We start from the raw sequence: 22,946 nt of genomic DNA on the forward strand, positions 1-22,946 counted from the left end.
AGAAATTCAAACTGTCCTGCAGGCTCAGGGTGCATCAGTGTCAGCGCAAACTATCCGTTGACATTTGAATGAAACACTATGGCAGGAGACCCAGGAGGACCCCACAGCTGACACAGAGACATAAAAAAGCTAGCCTGCTGTTTTCCAAAATGTACGCAAGTCAAAATCCTTCTGGGAAAGCATCTTGTGAACAGATGAGACGAAGATGGAGCTTTTTTGGTAAAGCATATCATTCTACTGTTAACCGAAAATGGAATGAGGCCTACAAAGAAAAAATGTAGTACCTACAGTCACATATGGTTGAGGTTCAAAGATGTTTTGGGATTGTGTTGCTGCCTCTGCCACTGGTTGCCTTGACTGTGTGCAAGGCATCATGAAATTACCAAAGGATGTTGGGTAGCAATGTAGTGTCCAGTGTCAGAAAGTTGGTTTGCATCCTAGGTTATGGGTCTTCCAGCAGGACAATGACCTAAAACATACTTTAAGAAGCACCCAGAAATGGATGGAAACAAAGTGATGGAGAGTTCTGAAGTTGCCAGCAATGAGTCCGGATCTAAATCCCATTGAACACCTGTGGAGAGATCTGTTGGGAGAAGATATCCTTCAAATATGAGAGACCTGGAGCAATTTGCAAAAGAAGAGTGGTCCAAAATTCCAGTACAGAGGAGTACAAATCTTGATGGTTATAGGAAGCAATTGATTGCAGTTATTTATTCCAAAGGGTGTGCAACCAAATATTAAGTTGAGGGTGCCAACAATGTCCAGCCCCTTTTTAGGTTTTGTTTTAAATGATGTCCATTTTGCCTTTTTTTCTCTTTTTTTTGTGGTGTTCCAATACACAAAAAGGAAATACACATGTGTATAACAAAACAAATTCTGTGAAGTACCTTTGGGTTCAAGATGGTGTAGTTTCCAAAATGTAGTCACTTGTTGGGGTTCCTGCTGCCAAATTTCTGCTCCAAAAATCAAACGTCACTCCTTCCCTTCCGAGCCCATCCGTTCGCCGTAGTAGTTTCCCAACACATATGTCGTATATCAATGTACTCAGGATAAATTGCACAACAAATTGTGGGGTCTATTTTCTAACTTTACCCTTGTGAAAATGGAACGTTTGGGGCTAATGCAACATTTCCCTAAACAAAAATTTAAAATTTTCATTTTTTCTTTCCACTTTGTATTAACTGCTGTGAAGCACCTGAAGGGTTAACAAACTTTCTAAATGTAGTTCTGAATACTTTGAGGGGTGCAGTTTTTAAAATTGTTTTTTTGTTTGTGAGTTTTCTGCCATATAGACTCCTCAAAATCATTTCAAAAGTGAAGTGGTCCCTAACAAAAACCGGTTTTATAAGTTTAATTGAAAAAAAACATGAAAAAATACTGCTAAAATTTTAACACTTCTAAAATCCTAACGAAAAAAAGTTGTTAAAATGATACTGACATAAAGTAGACATGCTAAGTGTTAATTATTAACTCATTTGTGTGGTATGACTATCTGTTTTATGGGCATAAAAATTAAAAGTTAAAAAATTAAATCTTTTTAAAATTGTTGTCAAACTTGAGATATTTTCATAATCAAATGCAAATCTACCTAAATTTACTGCTAAATAAAGTACAATGTGTCGTGAGAAAACCCTCTCAGAATCACGAAGTATGTGGAAGCATTCCGAAGTTATTACCACAAAGTGACACGTCAGATTTAAAAAAATCAAAGGTGGCTTTGGCGGTAAGGGGTCAAAATAAGACTTTGATGTTTTCCTCCCATTCTTAATGTACAAATTGTCGTTTTCATTTATTTTATAGGTAAAGATGTGTTTGAAGCTTTTTATAAAAAAGACCTTGCTAAAAGACTGTTGGTGGGAAAGAGTGCATCTGTTGATTCGGAGAAATCAATGTTATCTAAACTTAAACATGGTATGTATGAAGGTTTGTAGCAATGGCACCCCTCATATGTGTGACTCTAAATTATTGGGTCGGTTAGTAAATATGTGTATGCTCAATATGTACAGTCGGGTCCAGAAGCATTTGGACAGTGACAATATTTTAATAACTTTATGCCACTTCAATGTATTCAAAGCAATGCCATCAAGAGTGTCAGCTCCAGTAAAGAGGGAAATAGGAGAGCAGGGCAGCCAGGCAGGTGCTGGTAGTGGGGGACTCAATTATTAGGGGAACAGATAGGGCAATCTGTCACAAAGGCAGGGATCGTCGAACAGTGTGCTGCCTAACTGGCGCTCGAGTCCGGCACATCGCTGATCGGGTTGACAGATTACTGAGAGGGGCTGGTGAGGACCCAGCGTTCATGGTGCACATTGGCACAAATGACAAAGTTAGAGGTAGGTGGAAGGTCCTTAAAGATGATTTCAGGGAATTAGGCTGCAAGCTGAAAGCAAGGGCCTCCAAGGTGGTATTCTCTGAAATACTACCGGTACCACGTGCCACGCCAGAGAGACAACGGGAGATTAGGGAGATAAAGAAGTGGCTCAAGAACTGGTGTAGGAAGGAGGGATTTGGGTTCCTGGAGAACTGGGCCGACTTCTCAGTTGGCTACAGACTCTACGCTAGGGACCGGCTGCACCTCAATGGGGAGGGTGCAGCCGTGCTGGGGGAGAAAATGGCTAGAAGGTTGGAGGAGTGTTTAAACTAGGGATTGGGGGGGAGGGTATTCATTTTATAGGTGGGGAAGATAGTGCAGATAGTGATCTGGGCACAAATAAAGAAATTGGGGGTGGGGTTAGAACAGTCAATAAAGTAAGAAGGAATAGAGGTACATAGAGATACATAAAATGCATGTACACTTATGCCAGAAGCCTCACCAACAAAATGGAAGAATTAGAATTAATTTTGTTGGAAAATAATTATGACATGGTAGGGATATCTGAGACGTGGCTGGACGAGAGCCATGACTGGGCAGTTAATTTACAGGGCTATAGTCTGTTCAGAAATTACCGTACAAACAAGCGAGGGGGGGGGTGTTTATATGTAAAATCATCCTTAAAACCCATCTTGCGGGAGGATATACAGTACAGACCAAAAGTTTGGACACACCTTCTCATTTAAAGATTTTTCTGTATTTTCTTGACTATGAAAATTGTACATTCACACTGAAGGCATCAAAACTATGAATTAACACATGTGGAATTATATACTTAACAAAAAAGTGTGAAACAACTGAAAATATGTCTTATATTCTAGGTTCTTCAAAGTAGCCACCTTTTTCTTTGATGACTGCTTTGCACACTCTTGGCATTCTCTTGATGAGCTTCAAGAGGTAGTCACCGGAAATGGTCTTCCAACAATCTTGAAGGAGTTCCCAGAGATGCTTAGCACTTGTTGGCCTTTTTGCCTCCACTCTGCGGTCCAGCTCACCCCAAACCATCTCGATTGGGTTCAGGTCTGGTAACTGTGGAGGCCAGGTCATCTGGTGTAGCACCCCATCACTCGCCTTCTTGGTCAAATAGCCCTTACACAGCCTGGAGGTGTGTTTGGGGTCATTGTTCTATTGAAAAATAAATGATGGTCCAACTAAACGCAAACCGGATGGAATAGCATGCCGCTGCAAGATGCTGTGGTAGCCATGCTGGTTCAGTATGCCTTCAATTTTGAATAAATCCCCAACAGTGTCACCAGCAAATCACCCCCACACCATCACACCTCCTCCCCCATGCTTCACGGTGGGAACCAGGCATATAGAGTCCATCCGTTCACCTTTTCTGTGTCGCACAAAGACACGGTGGTTGGAACCAAAGATCTCAAATTTGGACTCATCAGACCAAAGCACAGATTTCCACTGGTCTAATGTCCATTCCTTGTGTTCTTTAGCCCAAACAAGTCTCTTCTGCTTGTTGCCTGTCCTTAGCAGTGGTTTCCTAGCAGCTATTTTACCATGAAGGCCTGCTGCACAAAGTCTCCTCTTAACAGTTGTTGAAGAGATGTGTCTGCTGCTAGAACTCTGTGTGGTATTGACCTGGTCTGACTGACCTTCATTTCTTAACGTAATGATGTCCACTCGTTTTTCTTTACTTAGCTGCTTTTTTCTTGCCATAATACAAATTCTAACAGTCTATCCACCAGACTTCTGCACAACACAACTGATGGTCCCAACCCCATTTATAATGCAAGAAATCCCACTTATTAAACCTGTCAGGGCACACCTGTGAAGTGAAAACCATTTCCGGTGACTACCTCTTGAAGCTCATCAAGAGAATGCCAAGAGTGTGCAAAGCAGTCATCAAAGCAAAAGGTGGCTACTTTGAAGAACCTAGAATATATGACATATTTTCAGTTGTTTCACACTTTTTTGTTAAGTATATACCTCCACATGTGTTAATTCATAGTTTTGATGCCTTCAGTGTGAATGTACAATTTTCATAGTCATGAAAATACAGAAAAATCTTTAAATGAGGTGTGTCCAAACTTTTGGTCTGTACTGAAGGTGAATCTAATGAAAATGTAGAGTCCCTGTGGGTGGAGATAAGGGGAGGGGGACAAAAAAAATAAATTACTGATAGTGGTTTGTTATAAGTCTCCAAAAATAATGGAAGTAGCGGAGAATATCCTCGTAAAGCAAATAGATGAAGCAGCGACTCAAGGAGAAGTCATTATTATGGGAGACTTCAACTACCCTGAAATACATTGGGGGACAGAAACATGTAGTTCAAGCAAAGGTAATAGGTTTTTGACAACTATGAGAGACAATTACCTTTCACAACTGGTTCAGGACCCAACAAGAAGGGGGGCACTGCTAGACCTAATATTAACTAACAGGCCAGACCGCATATCAAATATACGAGTTGGGGGTCACTTGGGTAATAGTGATCACAAAATAATACGTTTTCATGTAACCTTTTATAAGATGTGTAGTAGAGGGGTTACAAGGGCACTTAACTTCAGGAAGGCAAATTTCCAACGGTTGAGAGATGATCTTAGTGCAATAAACTGGGACGATATCCTGAGACATAAAGCTACACAAAGCAAATGGGAGACATTTATTAACATCCTGAATAGGACCTGTGCACAATATATACCCTTTGGGAATAAACATGCTAGAAATAGGAGGAAACCACTATGGCTAAATAGAGCTGTAAGGGGCGCAATAAGTGACAAAAAGAAAGCATTTAGGGAACTAAAGCAAGTAGGTAGTGATGAGTCATTAAATAAATATAAAAAATTAAATAAATTATGTAAAAAACAAATCAAGGCAGCAAAGATTGAGGCAGAGAGAATCATTGCCAGAGAAAGTAAAAATAAGCCCAAAATATTCTTTAACTACATAAATAGTAAAAAACTAAAAAATGATAGTGTTGGCCCCCTTAAAAATAGTCTGGGTGAAATGGTGGATGAGGATGAGGAAAAAGCCAATATGCTAAATGATTTTTTTTCAACCGTATTTACACAAGAAAATCGCATGACAGAAAACATGATTAGTGATAACAAAAATTCTCCATTAAATGTCACTTGCTTAACCCAGCAGGAAGTACGGCGGCATCTAAAAACCACTAAAGTTGACAAATCCCCGGGCCCGGGTGGGATACACCCGCGAGTACTGCAGGAATTAAGTAACGTCATAGATAGGCCATTATTTTTAATCTTTAAAGATTCCATAATAACAGGGTCTGTACCACACGACTGGCGTATAGCAAATGTGGTGCCAATATTCAAAAAGGGGACAAAAACTGAACTTGGAAATTATAGGCCAGTAAGCTTAACCTCTGCTGTGGGTAAAATCCTGGAGGGTTTCTTAAGAGATGCTATACTAGAGTATCTGAAGAAAAATAACCTCATGACCCAATATCAACATGGGTTTACGAGGGACCGTTCCTATCAAACTAATCTGATCAGTTTTTATGAGGAGGCAAGTTCTGGACTGGACCAAGGAAATGCAGTGGATGTTGTGTATATGGACTTTTCAAAAGCTTTTGATACGGTTCCACACAAAAGGTTGATACATAAAATGAGAACAATGGGGATAGGGGAAAATATATGTATGTGGGTTAAGAATTGGCTCAGTGATAGGAAACAAAGGGTGGTTATTAATGGAAAACACTCAGACTGGGTCTCCGTTAACAGTGGGGTACCACAGGGGTCAGTATTGGGCCCCCTTCTTTTTAACATATTTATTAATGACCTTGTAGGGGGCATACAGAGTAATATTTCAATATTTGCAGATGACACTAAACTCTGCAGGGTAATCAATACAGAGGAGGACAATTTTATATTACAGGAGGATCTATGTAAACTAGAAGCTTGGGCTGATAAATGGCAAATGAGCTTTAATGGGGATAAATGTAAGGTAATCCACTTGGGCAGAGGAAATAAAATGTATAATTATATGCTTAATTGTAAAACACTGGGCAAAACTGTAACTGAAAAAGACCTGGGTGTATTGGTGGACGACAAGCTCACGTTTAGTGGCCAGTGTCAGGCAGCTGCTGCAAAGGCAAATAAAATAATGGGATGCATTAAAAGAGGCATAGATACTCATGAGGAGAACATAATTTTACCTCTATACAAGTCATTAGTGCGACCACACTTAGAATACTGTGTACAGTTTTGGTCTCCGGTGTATAAGAAAGACATAGCTGAACTAGAGAGGGTGCAGAGAAGAGCGACCAAGGTTATTAGAGGACTGGGGGGTCTGCAATACCAAGACAGGTTATTACACTTGGGGTTATTTAGTGTGGAAAAAAGAAGGCTTAGGGGTGATCTTATTACTATGTACAAGTATATGGGGGGACAGTACAAAGACCTTTCTACTGATCTTTTTACTCTGAGGCCAGAGATGGGGACAAGGGGGCATCTTCTACGTCTGGAGGAAAGAAGGTTTAATCATAATCACAGACGGGGATTCTTTACTGTAAGAGCAGTTAGACTATGGAACTCTCTGCCGCATGATGTTGTAATGAGTGATTCACTATTAAAATTTAAGAAGGGCATAGATGCCTTTCTTGAAAAGTATAATATTACAGGTTATATATACTAGATTCCTTGATAGGACGTTGATCCAGGGAACTAGTCTGATTGTCGTATGGAGTCGGGAAGGAATTTTTTTCCCCAATGTGGAGCTTAGTGTTTGCCACATGGGTTTTTTTTTGCCTTCCTCTGGATCAACATGTTAGGCTATGGGTTGAACTAGATGGACTTGGTCTTCCTTCAACCTTAAAAACTATGTTACTATGTAAGATGTGATTGAAGTATAGACTTGCAGCTCTAATTCAAGGGGTATTGCAAAAATCTTGCATTAACCATATAGAACCTTCTTTTTCACAATCTCAAAAGTTAATGGATAATTGACCTCGAAGCTGCTAAATGAGGCCTGATACCTCTCAAATTAAGGGTGTTGAAACTGTATTTGGGAATTGTTCATGGGACTCTCAATATTTATTCCAGAGAGGTGACGATGCAGGCTTCAAGGGAATCTGTCAGTAGGATCAACCCTCTTAAGTCATCTACATGGTCGTGTGGGTCATAGGAAGCTGAATAAAGTGATACCTGGATATCTGTGATCCAATGTATTATTCTAGAGAAATCCACTCATAAATTTTAACACCTAATTTAAATATTAAGAAAAATGTGTACTTCTCTGGAGTAAGATCACCGATATCAAGGTATCATATTATTCAGCTTCTTATGACCTACATGCCCATATAAACGGCTTAAGAGGGTTGATCCTACTGACAGGTTCCCTTTAACTTGTACCAGAGTGATGGGAAAAGAACAGTATGTGTTTGTAACAAACTAGAACTGCTTTGTAACAAACAAGTCCTACCTTACTAATCTAATTTCCTCCTGTGATGGAATCACTGACTGGGTGGATCAGGGAAAGGCGGTAGATCTAGTATATCTCAACTTCAGCAAAGCATTTGATAAAGTATCTCATACTATCCTTATTGAAAAAATGACCAAGTATGGGATTGAAAAGGCTACGGTTAGGTGGATTTATAACTGTCCCAGTGATCGTACTGAAAGAGTGGTAATAAATGCTTGCACATCCAATTGGAAGAGTGTTTCAAATGGGGTACCACAAGTCTCTGCCCTGGCCCCAGTGTTGGTTAACATTTATATAAATGATCCGGATAAGGGAACTTAAGTTAAACTAATCAGATTTGCAGACGATGCAAAGCTAGGAGGGATAGCTAACACTAGAGAAGACAGAGAGAGGATTCAGGAGGATCTAGATAAGCTTGAACAATGGGCAGCGACTAATAGAATGGTATTTAACAGGAGAAATGCAAGATTCTACATCTGGGCAAAAAAAAAAGAAAATTACAGAATGGGAGGAATAGAACTAAGCAACAGCACGTGTGTAAATTACTTGGGTATACTTATAGATCACAGACTGCACATGAGTCAACAGTGTGATGCAGCTGCAAAAAAGGCAAAAAGGGTTCTGAGATGTATTAAGAGCAGCATAGAATCTAGATCACGTGAAGTAATTATCCCCCTCTACTCCTCCTTAGTCAGACCTCATCTGGAATTCTGTGTCCAGTTCTGTGCACCACATTTAAAAAAAAGACATTGAAAAACTGGAGCAAGTTCAGAGAAGAGCTACCAGGATGGTGAGCAGACTGCAAACTATGTCCTATGAGAAACGGTTAAAAGATCTGGGAACGTTTAGCTTGCAAAAAAGAAGGCTAAGAGGAGACTTAATAGCAGTCTACAAATATCTGAAGGGATGTTACAGTGTAGAGCGATCATCTTTATTCTCATTTGCACATGAAAACACGAGAAGCAATGGAATGAAACTGAAAGGGAGAAGATACAGATTAGATATTAGAAAAAGCTTTTTGACAGTGAGGGTGATCAGTGAGTGGGACAGGCGGCCATGAGAGGTGGTGAGTTCTCCTACAATCGAAGTCTTCAAAGAGAGGCTGGAAAGACATCTGTCTGAGATGGCTTAGTGAATCCTGCAATGAGCAGGGGGTTGGACACGATGACCCTGGAGGTCCCCTCCAACTGTAACATTTTATGATTCTATAGTAAGGAAAGTAAGTGTTCATGATCTCAAGCATACCAGATCATCTGTCAGTTGTGGAAAAGGAATTCTTATGGCATCGCCATGTCTGCCACTGTAAGTGGGCTACTGGTGTTAACTAATGATGTGACTCTTGATAGAACTAGTGGAAGAAATTGTGAAGTACATGAAGCTATACATTCTTCTCACATTTATTGAAATGGTGCAAAATTGATAAGACTGCTTCACAATACAGAAGTATGATAACCTGTACATAATTATTTGTACAGTTGGAATTTAGCCTCTGAAAATGGCTGGAATTCATTTTTTTTTTTTTTAAATCATTTGAATTAAAGTTGAAAATTAGCTTAATGGGGTATTCCCATCTCAAACATCTCAAAGACCCAGTCTGTAGTAGGTATAATAATAATAATAATAATAATATTAGCAAATAGCTCCAATTAGAAATGTAGTATAGTTCTCCTCATTCGTTATGTTGCTTACCCCATGTGCAGGACATTGCAGCATCTTAGGTATCCATGGTTAAAACCACTCGTATAGTGACAGTGAGGGCTCATTCACATGTCAGTGATTTCTCATCAGTGTTTTTATGCGAATACCAGGAGTGTCTCCAAAACACAGAACAGGTGTTAAGCTACTATTAAAAGATTTTCTCTGCATGTTCCACTCCTGGTTTTGGCATTCAAACACTGATTAAAAATGGCTGACATCTGAATAAGCCCTTAGTGGTCATAACTGTGGATATCTAAGCTACTGCAATGCCCTGCACATGGGGTAAGTGACATAGCGAATCGGAAGAACTATACTACTTTTCTAATTGAAGGTATTTGCTAATAATTTTTATTATTACACCTACTAAATATTGGGATAGGATCTTAGAGATGGGAAAACCCATTTAAGTCACACCTTCGGGGCTTTGATTTTCATTCTGTGTACTAGTGTACAAATATGAGGTTCTGAAATTCCTGTTACTTTCCAAATACTTCTGAACCTAACCGTATGTGTCGGTTAACTTTATTCCCTCTTTCCTTAGCCGTCTGTGGTAAATACTGTTTGTTATAAGCATGAGATCTGCATCTTGTATACTGGACTAAAGAATGATCAGCATAGGTAATGATAAACTTGGCTACAATCCCATACATCTTATGTTTCCAAAGAAGATGTAACTTTATAAGGGTCTCATCACCATAAATCGGTAAAATCACAAATTATTTGTAAAAACAAGCAACTTTGAAATGTACTTCTTATTTTGAAATCCTCTCTGTCCTAATCAGAGAGGCCGGTTTCCTAGGCAAAAGTTGCTATGTAGTAAGTGTCACTGTGCTCCCCCAATACTGCATCTGCAAAGCTGCCTCTGCTTGCAGCATGACAAAGTGCATAAGTCAAGTCTGCGGCGCAACAATGCCGCTTGTCTGAACTATAAGGCTATGTGCCCACGTAGCAGATGCAGAGCGTTTTTGCTTCTCTCTGGCAGAAAAAAACGCATGCAGATTTACATGCGTTTTTTCTGCCAGAGAGAAGCATTTTTTCAGCGTTTTTACATGCGTTTTCGCATGCGTTTTTTCAAGCACTTTTCCAAGCGATTTTGAGAATCACTTGGAAAAGTGCTTGACAAGTTGGTCACACAATATAAATCTGTGCAACCGGCATGGATTTATAATGTGTGAACAACTTAGATGCTTTAAATGCAGCATCAATAGTAAAAAAAAAAAAAAAAAAAAAAAAGAATTAAAAATAAAAAAAACCTGTATACTCACCTTTCCAGTCTCCTCCCGGCGGCGATCCTCTCTCGTCGGCGTCCAACAGTGTACTGGCAGGACCTGCGGTGACGTCATTTAGTCAGCTGATGGTCAAACGACCATCACCTGACCGCTGACGTCAGCGGTCGCGTGACTATCAGCTGACTAAATGACGTCACCGCAGGTCCTACAAGTACACCGTGAGACGCCGAGGAGAGAGGATCGCCGCCAGGAGCAGACCGGAGAGGTGAGTATACAGGTTTTTTTTATTTTTAACTTTTATATTTCTTTTTTTTTCACCGCGTGGTAGCCGGGATGAAGAGGAGCTGTAGTCTCCTCTTCATCCTGGGTACCACACCCACCGCGATTACGCCGCAAATTCGCGGCCATTGAATTTACTTGAAACGCAGCAAATCCACATATACCTGCGGGTTTGCTGCGTTTCAATGTTCCTCAATGGCCGCAAATTTGCGGCGTAATCGCGATAGAAATGTTCATGCTGCGTTTTGCAACGCAATGCGAATTCGGTGCGCTAATTAGCGCATCATGGGCGCAGCACATCCGAAATTGCATGGCAGACGGTTTTACAAGCGTTTTCGCGGTTGTAAAAACACCGCAAAAACGCTACGTGGGCACATGGTCTGAGTCACCGCTTCACAGGTGGGAAGGGAACAGTGCACTCCTAAAGATCAATGATTACAACATTTTAACGGGCATTTCCAGAACAGTTCCACTTTCACCATGTAGATCTAAATACTGTGACTGAATATTCTTTAAACTGAAGTCCTCACAGCATTTTACAGAATGAAAGGAATCTGACGTGTTTATTCAGTAATAACTAACAAAGCTCCACTCTGTATTTTTACGCTATAGCGTACAAACATGAAATATATGAAATTGGAATTGCATTACAGCTCTAGAAAATAGGAAAAAAAACAAAGATACTTAGCGCATAAATTGGCCAATTCATGTGTGCCCAGCAGCCATGACAAAGTGCAACTCTATATGTTCGTTATATATGGAGGTGGCTACTCTTAGTGTGCACTGTTCACACCCGTTGGAAGAGACTGTCAGTGTTTGATATTTGTGTCTATTCAGTGAGACTTACTAAAGCTGCTACATCTTCCTTTTTATTATGCAATTTTAGCTTTAGATCACATTTAAAAAGTTGTCTGAGAATTGCTTTTTCTATGTTTAAAATACCAAATAGATGCGATAGAGGCATTTTGTTTAGTAGAATTAGTTAATTAAAAGATAAACAAATAAAAGCAACACGCTCCTTGGAAATGACTGTGTAAATGAGTTATAATTAGTGTTGAGCGATACCTTCCGATATCGGGAAATATCGGATCGGATTGGATCGGACCGATACCCAAAAAATATCGGATATCGCCGATTCCGATACCGGAAACCAATGCAAGTCAATGCGACACAAATATCGGAATGAAAATAAACCCTTTCTTTCCTTGTAGGTTAATTCTACATGAAGGAAAACAACTAAGAATAATGTAGAATGTATTACATGAAAAGCCGGCAATTCATCAGCGGCATTCACCGGTACCCGACAATTTAGAACAGAAAGAATAGAGCATCACACATAGATTAGATAGATAGAAACATGTCAATCACATATATATGAAGTACAGTGACAGTGTTGCTTACTGTACTTGTCATTTAGTGTTAAAGGATTTATTTAAAAAAATAATAGTGTTTTCATGCACCGTCTCTTTAAAAAAGCCGGCCGGCAATTCAGCAGCGGTACCCGACAATTTAGAACAGAAAGCATAGAGCTTCACACATAGATTAGATACATAGAAACATGTCAGTCACATATATAAGGAGTACAGTGATAGTGTTTATTACTGTACTTGTCATTTAGTGTTAAAATAAAGGGTTTATAAAAAAAAAAAAATTGGCGTGGGGTTCCCCGTAATTTTAGTCTCTAGCGGAGGTTAAACAGACAGCTGGGGCAGATGTTTGAAGCCTGGGAAGGGGGTAATACCCACGGAGCTTCCCAGGCTACTAATATCAGCCCCCAGCTGAATACCTAGCCTTTACTAGCTATTAAAATGGGGGACCCCCTCAAAAAAAATGACGTGGGGTCCCCCCTATTTTAATAGCTAGCAAAGGCTAGGCAGACCGCTGGGGGCTGATATTAATAGCCCAGGAAGGGTGCCATGAATATTGGCCCCCTGCCAGGCTAGAAACACCAGCCGTCAGCCACAGAAATGGCGCATCCATAGGATGTGCCAATTCTGGCACTTAGCCTCGCTCTTCCCACTGCCCTGTAGCGGAATAGATTTAACCCCTGTGCTGTTAGCAGAAATCTGCACCATTTATTATGATGGTGAAGTGCTTCTGATCAGTGCAGGAGTATGTGGAATCAGACACAGCGGTCTTCTGGCCTCTCAATGTCGCGGTAAACCCGTGACACCTCTACTCCAATTAGGATGTGAATGCCCTCAAATTAGAGTTGAGATTCTGCACTTTAAGCCCATATTGATTGTATAACTGTATCTTGAATATGTTTTGACAAACAGCTGAAATGCCAAAACTTGTCACTGTCCAAATATTTCTGGACCTAACTGTAACTATGGCCTGGTAGGAGTCATACGGCTGTACTCCAATGCCCACTATCAAATTTTCTGGCAAGGCATTATAAAATATGTAGTTACCAAAGCTGCTGGCTGCTGACAGGGTTCTATACAGTCACAATTTCAGAAAGAATGGATTATTCTGTGGGAAAATAACAGAACAGTGTTTTAGTATAGGTTATAGGGAGTGGTGGGGATTATTTCATATTTCTCTAATAGATTTTAAAAAGTGGCTCCAGAGTGAAACTTCACTGTGAATCTTAGGCTGTGTTCTCACACGTTGTGTTTTTCAGCGTATTTTGCTACAGATTTTTATGCACATTTTCAGCTGCTTTTTTTCAGTACCAGCAAAGTCTATGAGAAACCAAAATTCTCTGTTCCCACATGTTGTGTTTTTTTTTACTGCGTATTTTTTGCCTTGGTTGAGTTTTTGGAAAATAGAGCATGTCACTTCTTTCAGTGTTTTTTTCACCAATAGGAAGTAATGGGTGGTGAAAAAAAACGCTGAAAAAAGTTGGTAAATTTTTTTCAGCGTTTTTGATGCAAAATAGAATGAGCTTTTTTTTTCACAGAACTTTATGTACATGCATAAGTAGAAACAGAAGGACAGTGAAAAAAATGCTGAAAAAACGTAGCAAAACCTGCAGATTTGACGCAGCTGATTTCCTGCCAGAGATCAGTAAACTGTATACACGGCCAGATAATCGTGAAACAATCATTTTTAATGAAGTTCGTTCACAATTATCTTTCAATGTAAATTTCCCTTAATTGTCTGAACCCTAAAATCCAAACCTTGCAATGTGATTGACAAGGGTAAACTAGTAGTAATACATTTAAAATGGTTATTAAACAAGACTCCGCAGCTTCTATTACCCCCTGAAACAGGACCTCATCATGGGGCGGCGCTCACAACTTTTTCGCTGCCGTTCCCTGATGCTGCCCTGTTTCATTGGGGTGGTAGAGAACTGGTGGCTGCCACCCTCATTTTTAATGGCCGCTGTAATTCACCTTGCTTCTATCGCCACCCCCTGATGACGTCTCATTTGAGGGAAAGAGATAGTGGTGATAGAAGCAGGGATTGTGGCAGCAGACATTGAAGATTTTGTCACTTCTCCATCTTCCCCCTGAAACAAGACATCATCAAAAGATGGCAGTGACAAAGCTGTGTTAGGTGACCGCAGTGCTGCCCCCTGAAGACTGTCTGTTCCAGGCGGGGTGATTAAAGGGATAAGTGACTGCTGGGCCATTTGCTGTGGTGTCCCTTTTGAGACTCCCCTCAAACAAGACATAACAGTAAATAAAATAATAAAAAAAAGCACAGATAAAGTGGTTAGCTATATAGGGAGAATAGTATGAAATTTCATAATAAAGCAAATTACTAAAGTTAGTTAGGGCTTAAAGATAGATATTCATAAAGGGCTTTCAACCACCCCATTACATTAAAAACCATATTTATAGGATGACCCCTTTTAAATCCAATTTGATCTTGAAAATTGTATTTCCCCCTGTTCTAGTCTGACTTCTTGTTTTGCTAATTGTAGAGTGCGGTGCAGCGTTCACCAGTAAATTGGAGGGAATGTTTAAAGACATGGAGCTGTCAAAAGATGTAATGGTTCAATTCAAGCAGGTAAATCATCTTGTCTTTTTTTTTTTTTTTTTTAAAGCCTTTTTCAGAAAAATCAGTGAACTGCATATAAACCTAACGTCTAACTACACTTTTAGAAAACTTTTGATATGTCATAGAGAAATGTCAGTTTTAACCATGGAGACTCCAGGTGTGAAGCAATCCCAGCTCTACTTGAGACTGAAGACGGACCCAATTGAAAATCGGTGGAATCCGTCTTCAGTCTCTGTGTGTGTTTCATTGTATGTCATGTATGTCTTTTTTTTTGAGGGTCTGTACTCTCTAGCTTCATTCTTTAATCAGATTTCACAATATAAACTGCACACATTATTAGATAGATCTCTTAGATCTGATGAGGCTGCTGTACTTACTTTGAAAATCCATATCCAAATGGCTGTATTATCCTGATCTAAAAATAAGCGTTTTGATGGTAGACAAGGAAACCTTCAAAGGAGTGCATTTCCAAAGTAAGTACACCAACCTCATTGGGTCAACAAGATTTAATCATTTAAGCTGTTTACTTTGTGAAATCTGGAGACAGATCCGCTTTATCTAAGCCATAACGGCTATGATAGGTCAGTTTGTCTTCAAGCAGACCGCAACACATCCATTAGATCCAGTTACCGTATTTTTCGGACTATAAGACTCACCAGACCATAAGACGCACCTAGGTTTTAGAGGAGGAAAATAGAAAAAAAATGTAAGCAAAAAATGTGGTCATGATGCCCTGTTAAGGGGGAGGCGGTCTGCTGTTGACACTGGTATAGGGGTAATGTCTCCCAATTCTGTTAGTATCCCCGATCCTGGTATATATGGCCCCCTCCTTCCTGTTATACGTGGCCCTCATCCCCATCCTGATATGCATGGCACCCCAATCCACAATCCTGGTATTCATTACCCCCTTAACCTTCTTCCTGGTATGTATGGCACCCTTCATCCTGGTATTTATGGGCCCCCTCACATCTATCCTGGTATCTATGGCACCTTAATCCCTCTTCCTGGTATGTATGATACCTTCATTCCTCTGGTATGTATGGCACTCTTCATCCCTGTATGTATGGCCCCCCTTCATTTTGGTATGTATGGCCCCCTTCATCCCTGGTATGTATGTCCCCTTCATCCCTGGTATGTATGTCCCCTTCATCCCTGGTATGTATGTCCCCTTCATCCCTGGTATGTATGTCACCTTCATCCCTGGTATGTATGTCCCCTTCATCCCTGTATGTATATGTATGGCCCTCCTCATGCCTCATCCCTGTATGTATGGCCCTCCTCATCCTTGTGTGCATGGTCCCCCTCATCCCTGTATGTATGGCCCCCCTCTTCCTGGTATGTATGGCACCCTTTATCCCTGTATGTATGGCCCCCCTCATCCTGGTATGCTTGGCACCCCGTGATCCCCATCACGCTGCACAGAAAAAAATAAACAATCATACTCACCTCCAGCGCTGTTTCCCGCTCTGTTGCCAACAGGGTTCTCACTGAGCCGCGCATGGCGAAACATTGACCGTTCATTCTCCCTAATGACGCACACACACTGTAGCCGCAGCAGGCTCCTGCAGCGCTCGGCTGTCAGCGTGCCCGCTGTTAAAGTCCGTGAATATTCATGGACTTTACTAGCGGGCACACTGACAGCCGAGCGCAGCAGGAGCCGCGCTATGGGTACAGTGTGTGGCCGTTATTAGGGAGAATGAATGGTCACTGCTCCCCATGCACGCAGTCCCAGCGTGGGGAGCAGTGACTATTCCGGCACAGAGCGGGACACAGCGCTGGAGCTGAGTATGAGTGTTTATTTTCTTTCTGTGCAGCGTGACGGGGATCAGGGGTGCCAAGCATTTGAGGATGAGGAGGCCATACATACAGGAATGAAGGGTGCCAAGCATACCAGGATGAGGGGGGGGCCATACATACAGGGATGAGGGTGGCCACGCTGAAGGCACAGTGTGCCGGCTATTAAGGAAAATGAATATTCACTGCTCCCCACACCCATGTGCGTGGGGAGCAGTGAATATTCGTTGTCTTTAGTAGCAGGCACAGTGTAGGCTACAGCAGGTGGCTGCTGCCTCCTGTGCCACGCTACTCAGCCGCTGTCGCTTCCCCCACATCCCCCACCACTCATAGCCACAATATTTATGTACATTGGACTATAAGAATCACCCCCCATTTTCCTCCAAAATTTTGGAGGAAAAAGGAGATTTTTATGTACTCACCGTAAAATCTCTTTCTCTTAGCTTCTAATTGGGGGACACAGGACCATGGGTGTTATGCTTCTGTCCACTAGGAAGCGACACTATGCATAATCTGAAAAAGATTAACCGTGGCTCCTCCTCTGCAGTATACACCCCTGAACGGCGTCTGCCTTCTCCAGTTTTGTGCAAAAGCAGTAAGAGGAGCGTAACATGGATAACATAATCATGCCTATAAGAAGGCAACTATGTACGAGCTCAAACAAGGACAATATGAGAACTCAACATAACAACGGCCCAGAACGGGCAACAGGGTGGGAGCTGTGTCCCCCAATTAGAGGCTAAGAGAAAGAGATTTTACGGTGGGTACCCAAAAATCTCCTTTACTCTGTCGCCTCATTGGGGGACACAGGACCATGGGACGTCCCAAAGCAGTCCCTGGGTGGGAAGCAATGGACGAATATTGTGTAGACAGGCCCCTACATTTGAGGCACCGTCGCCTGCAGAACCCATCTCACATCTGCTGAGGACTGGATATGAACTCTGTAGTGTGTGGTAAACGTGTGTAGGCTAGTCCAGGTGGCTGCCTTGCACACTTGTTGTGCCGAAGCCTGGTGCCGAATGGCCCAGGAGGCCCCTACCGCACGAGTAGAGTGTGCCGTAATACCAGCTGGAAGAGGAGAATTTTTGAGGCGGTAGGCCTCTTGTATGGTGGATTTGATCCACCTGGCAAGGGTAGCTTTGGAAGCTGGCAGACCCTTGCGGCCGCCTTCCAGTAGAAGGAAAAGAGAAACAGACTTCCGGAAGGGCACAGTCCTAGACACATAGATACGCAATGCCCTGACAAGGTCAAGCGTATGCAGAGCCTTCTGCACTCTATGAACCGGGACCGGACAGAGGGATGGCAGTGAAAAACCTCATTGAGGTGGAAGTTGGACACAACCTTCAGAAGGAAGGATGGAACCTACAGAGAACTACCTTGTCCTGGTAAAAAAAACAGGAAGGACTGCCTGCAGGATAGTGCTGTCAGTTCAGACACCCTGCGTAGCGAGGTGATTGCCACTAGGAAAACCACTTTCTGGGTTAGAAGGTGGAGTGGGACTTCACTAAGGGGTTCAAAGGTGTTTCCTGCAATGTTGTCAGCACCAGGTTGAGGTCCCACGTTTCTAGTGGTCGTCTGTAGGGGGGAACCAATCGGGAAACCCTCTGAAGAAATGTCCTTACTTGCGGCTTGTTAGCAATGCACTTCAGAAAAAGCACTGAGAGAGCTGACACCTGGCTCTTAAGGGAGGCCAGGGACAGTCTGGCCTCCAGACCCGATTGGAGAAACCCAAGTACCCTGGGGAGGGAATAAGGGAATGGGGTCTGGCCACGAGATTCGCACCAGGTAAAGAAGGCTTTCCAGGTACGGTAAGAAATCTTAGCAGAGGTTGGCTTCCGTGCCCTAATCATGTTTGCAATGACGTGCAGCGAGAACCCTGACTGGGTTAGAACCCAAGTCTCAATGGCCACACCGTCAAATTGAGGGCCCCTGAGTTCTGGTGGTAGAACGGGCCTTGTGACCGAAGATCTGGGCGGTCGGGGAGACGCCAGAGGATGTATGATGTCGGCGTACCATGTACGTCTGGGCCAGTCCGGTGCAATTAGGATGGATGGAACTCCCTCTTGCTTGATCTTCCTCACCACTCTGGATATAAGGGGGAGAGTTGGGAAAAAATGTACAGGAGCTGGAACTGGGTCCAGTCCTGAACCTGGGCGTCCGCTCCTAGCGCCTGCGGGTCGTGTGTTCTGGCTCATGAAGTTGGAGACCTTGGTATTGAAGTGGGATGCCATTAGGTCCACGTCCGGAGTCCCCCAGCGATGGCAGATCGGGCGAAAAACTTTGGGATGGAGAGACCGCTCTCCCGAACCCATTGATTGCTGGCTGAGGAAGTCTGCTTCCCAGTTGTCCACACCCAGAATGTGGACCGCAGAGAGAACCAAACCTGTGTCTTCGGCCCAGTGGAGAATGTGTGTCACTTCTCTCATCGCCTGGGCACTGCGGGTCCCCCCATGGTGATTCACATATGCCACAGCTGTGGCATTGTCCGACTGTACTCTGATGTGAGAGGCTGCCAGTAAGTGATGGAAGGCTCTCAACGCCAGGAGGATGGCACGAATTTCCAAGATGTTGATGGGCATGGTCACTTCTGCTGGGGACCACTTGCCCTGTGCTCTGTGGTGTAAGTGCACCGCACCCCAACCCGTCAGGCTCGCGTCGGTGGTCAGAACCTTCCATTGACCCGTGAGAAAGGATTTCCCCTTTGTTAGTGAGGTTGGCTTGAGCCACCAGTGCAGGGACTTCCTGGTTGACAACGTCAGCTGGAACTCCCTATCGAGAGAAAAAGGGGTTCCTGTCCCATGACTTGAGGATGGGTAGTTGGAGAGGCCTGAGGTGAAGCTGGGCAAATGGGACCGCTTCTGTTGCCGCCATCATCCTGTCGAGGACTCTCATGGCAAACCGGAGAGATCGAGGGGGTTTGCTGAGGAGGGTGCGAACTCCTAGACGGAGAGGCAGTGCCTTGTCCTTGGGAAGGAGCACTAGACCCCTGAAGGTGTTGAATAGCATTCCCAGGAAGATCAGAGACTGACTCGGGGTTGGTGATGACCTTTGTAGGTTGACTAACCAGCCCAGGCGACTCAGAGTGTCGATTGTGATTGAGACGCTGAGTTCGTAGTCCTTGAAAGTAGGAGCCTTGATAAGGAGATCGTCCAGGTATGGGACGACTACTATGCCTCTGGAGTGCAGGACGTCCATGGTGGCTGCCATGACCTTGGTAAACCCTCTGGGGGCCGCGGCGAGTCCGAACGGGAGAGCCACTAACTGTTAGTGGTCCTGGTTGATTGCGAACCTGAGAAATCTCAGATGGGCGGGTGCAATTGGTATATGCAGGTATGTGTCTTGTATGTCTATGGAGGCGAGAAATTCTCCCTTCTCCATGGACGCAATGATGAACCGAAGGGACTCCATGCGGAAGTGAGGTAGCCGTACATATTTGTTGAGCTGTTTTAGGTCCAGTATGGGCCGTACGCCTCCTCCTTTCTTGGGGATTACGAATAGATTCGAGTAGAACCCTCGGAAGCGCTCGGCCGTGGGGACCGGTACTATGACTCCTGCTTGAAGAAGCGAGGAGACCGCTTGGCAGAAGGCACGAGCCTTGCATGGCGGCTTTGGGGAAACAGAAAGAGAGAGTCTGTTTAGTGGGTTGGAAGTGAACTCTATCTTGTATCCCGAAGACACTAGTTCCCTGACCCACCTGTCTTCTGTAATAGGCAGCCAGACTTGATGAAAGAGCAAAAGTCGGCCGCCTACAGGTGAGGTGTCTTCCGGAGTCCGTGAGTCATGATGAGGAGGAAGTCTGAGATTTTCCTCCTTTGGACTTTGGCCTGCTTTTGACTGCTTGGTCTTGTCCGACTTTTGCGTCGACCGCGAGATGTCTCTGCGTGGGACGCGGTTGCTATTTTGTGCTGGACGCGAGACGGACCAGTCCGAAGAGTTCCAAAAGGATCGGAATCGAGTTTGGTTACGCTTCCTGTAAGTGCTTTTGGGTTTCAGTTGGGGGAGAGAGTACTCATACCCCCGGTGTCGTTGGATATCATCATGTCCAACTGTTCGCCAAAAAGTCGACCACTGAGGTACGGGAGGTGCGTGAGGGACTTCCTTGAGGCTGCGTCTGTTTCCATTCCCGCAGCCAGAGGATACGCCGAATCGTGATGGCGTTTGATGCTATCCCCGCTGCACCCCTTGCTGAATGCAGAGCTGCATGAAGCATGTAATCTGCTACAACTGCTATTTGAACCGCTTGGTCCAATAGCTCAGGAGCAGATGCTTGGAGGCCAGCTTGTAAATTTTTGGGGCTAAGCCTGGATGACCTTGGCAGCCCAAACTGAAGCGAACGCGGGAGCCAGGGAGGCCCCTGCGGCCTCGAAGATTGAGCGAGCCTTGCGTTCCACCTGCCCGTCTGCTGTATCCCTGAGGGTTGAGCTACCAGGCATTGAAAGGAGTGACTGTGGTGCTAGCCTAGAGACTGAGGGATCCCCTTTGGGTGGATCTGTCCATTCCTTGGTGACCTCCTGTGGGAAGGGGTACTGTGCCTCCAGATATTTGCGATTTAAGGATCGATTTAAACTCTGGGTGGTCAAAGAGATCTTAGGCGGCTTCAGAGCTCCTTCAACGGAAATGTTCTGGTGCGTCCGGGGGCGGATCAGAAATGTCCAGCACCCGATGGATGGGCGAGATTACACCCTCAACTAGCGCTGTATTGCTAGGGGGGATTGGGATCAGGGACCCTTCAGTTTCCTTGTCAGAGTCAGAATCACAGATGTCTTCCGAATCCTGTGTATCGCTAAGGCGTCTTCTGCTGGTGGGGCGGAGGCCTTCTCTGGTCGGGGATCGCTGCGGAGATCTGCATTGTCTGTCCCTGGTAGGGGATGGTCTAAATGACCTGGAATTACGGTGTCTCTCCCTAGAAGGGGATGACCGTGTGCTATGAGATGACGCAGATGAGCGTGACCTGTGGGTCCGCTTGCGTCCTGACCTAGACGTGGAAGTGCCCAGGTCGTCATGTCCCTGAGTCGAGCTCTCCCTTTGCTGGTTAGCATTCATAGCCGAGGCATGACGCTGCAGAGCTTGAAGCATTGTGGAGGTTAGGTAATCTATAGACTCTGTGTCATAGATAGTGACATCTGAGTGACCCATTCCTGCGTGGCATTAGACCCGAAGCATTGGTAGGGGCTTCTTGGGGCTCTGGCACAGTAGTCTGGATGCAGTCCTGGTAGTGCAGGTACCTGCTGCCACTGGGGAGAGTATTACTGCAGGCTGTACAGAGTGCATAATAGCAGGCCTGCCTTGTTCTCTTGGACCTGAGTCCTGCATAGTGCACAGGGGTGGCTATGCAGAGTGCAGAGGATCTTATGAGAAATAATGGATTCACAGCCAAGGAGGAACTCCAGCTTTGATCTTACCCCACCAGTGTGCCTCTAGGTCTAGTGCCGAAGATCCACAGTCCCCTGCCACCCGGAGACTGGCAGGCCTGGTCTGTATCTGCCGACCGGTAGCTGCAGGGTTAATCTTTTTCCTGCAGCAGATAATGGCCGCCGGAGTAAACGTTTGAGGAAGAAGGGGGGCGGAGAGCTGAAAAAGGGCGGCAGTTTGCTGTGAAATCGTGCCCTTTCAGTCTGGATCCACCCCTTCTATGACACTGTAGAGTGTCATATTTGTCATCTGGGGGGCGGGCCGGGGGCGGAGAGGGGGGGACGGCTTCGGCTAGGCCGGAGCCGCGGTCTAAATTAGAAGCCTGATGCCCAAGGGGCTCCAGGCCAGCGTGGAAGTCCGGGAGGGGGCCGGATCTGAACCGGACCCCCCCGGATTTGAAGGCAGGATAGCGGTGGGGGTATAAGCGGAAGGGGGGGCCCTGTGAGGAGTCCCCCTGAGGCACCATATAGCTGGTGCTGCCGCAGAGACAGGGCGCAGGGAGGCCTGTGCCTGTGTTGTGCATGCCTGCCTGCACTCCCCCTGACCCCGACAGGAGCCTGCAGCGGGGCTGGGGTCCCTGGATTCAGCTGCAGTGTGCTAGCTACTGGGAGCTGCAGAGTTCTGCCTGTACAGGCCCTACCTGAGGCGTCTAACCTAATGCCCCCAGAGGGGGATTAGGGAGGGTGCTGCTGTCACCATCAGGGGGCTTTATCCTCGCCTCGACCTCAACCCAGAATCCAAAAGGAATTGGGGAAGGAGGGGCGGGTCTCGACTTCGAACCAGCACCCGAGGGGCTGGGGAAGGAGCGACATGGGGAA

The 22,946-nt window shown here is 44.4% G+C and overlaps 1 protein-coding gene across 1 annotated transcript in view; it reads left to right on the forward strand.

Annotated features, from left to right (window-relative positions):
* CUL4A (cullin 4A) overlaps window positions 1–22,946 on the forward strand; it is a 92,926-nt gene that overhangs the window by 47,937 nt on the left and 22,043 nt on the right. Inside the window, exons 14-15 of the mRNA XM_073664406.1 lie at window positions 1,801–1,911; window positions 14,846–14,931. Coding sequence (XP_073520507.1) covers window positions 1,801–1,911; window positions 14,846–14,931 — 197 coding nt within the window. The remainder of the gene's footprint in view (window positions 1–1,800; window positions 1,912–14,845; window positions 14,932–22,946) is intronic.

The sequence above is a fragment of the Phyllobates terribilis genome, unplaced genomic scaffold, assembly GCF_046119375.1.
Source record: "Phyllobates terribilis strain yellow unplaced genomic scaffold, ASM4611937v1 Scaffold_2__4_contigs__length_985480577, whole genome shotgun sequence".
NCBI classification, from domain to species: domain Eukaryota; kingdom Metazoa; phylum Chordata; class Amphibia; order Anura; family Dendrobatidae; genus Phyllobates; species Phyllobates terribilis.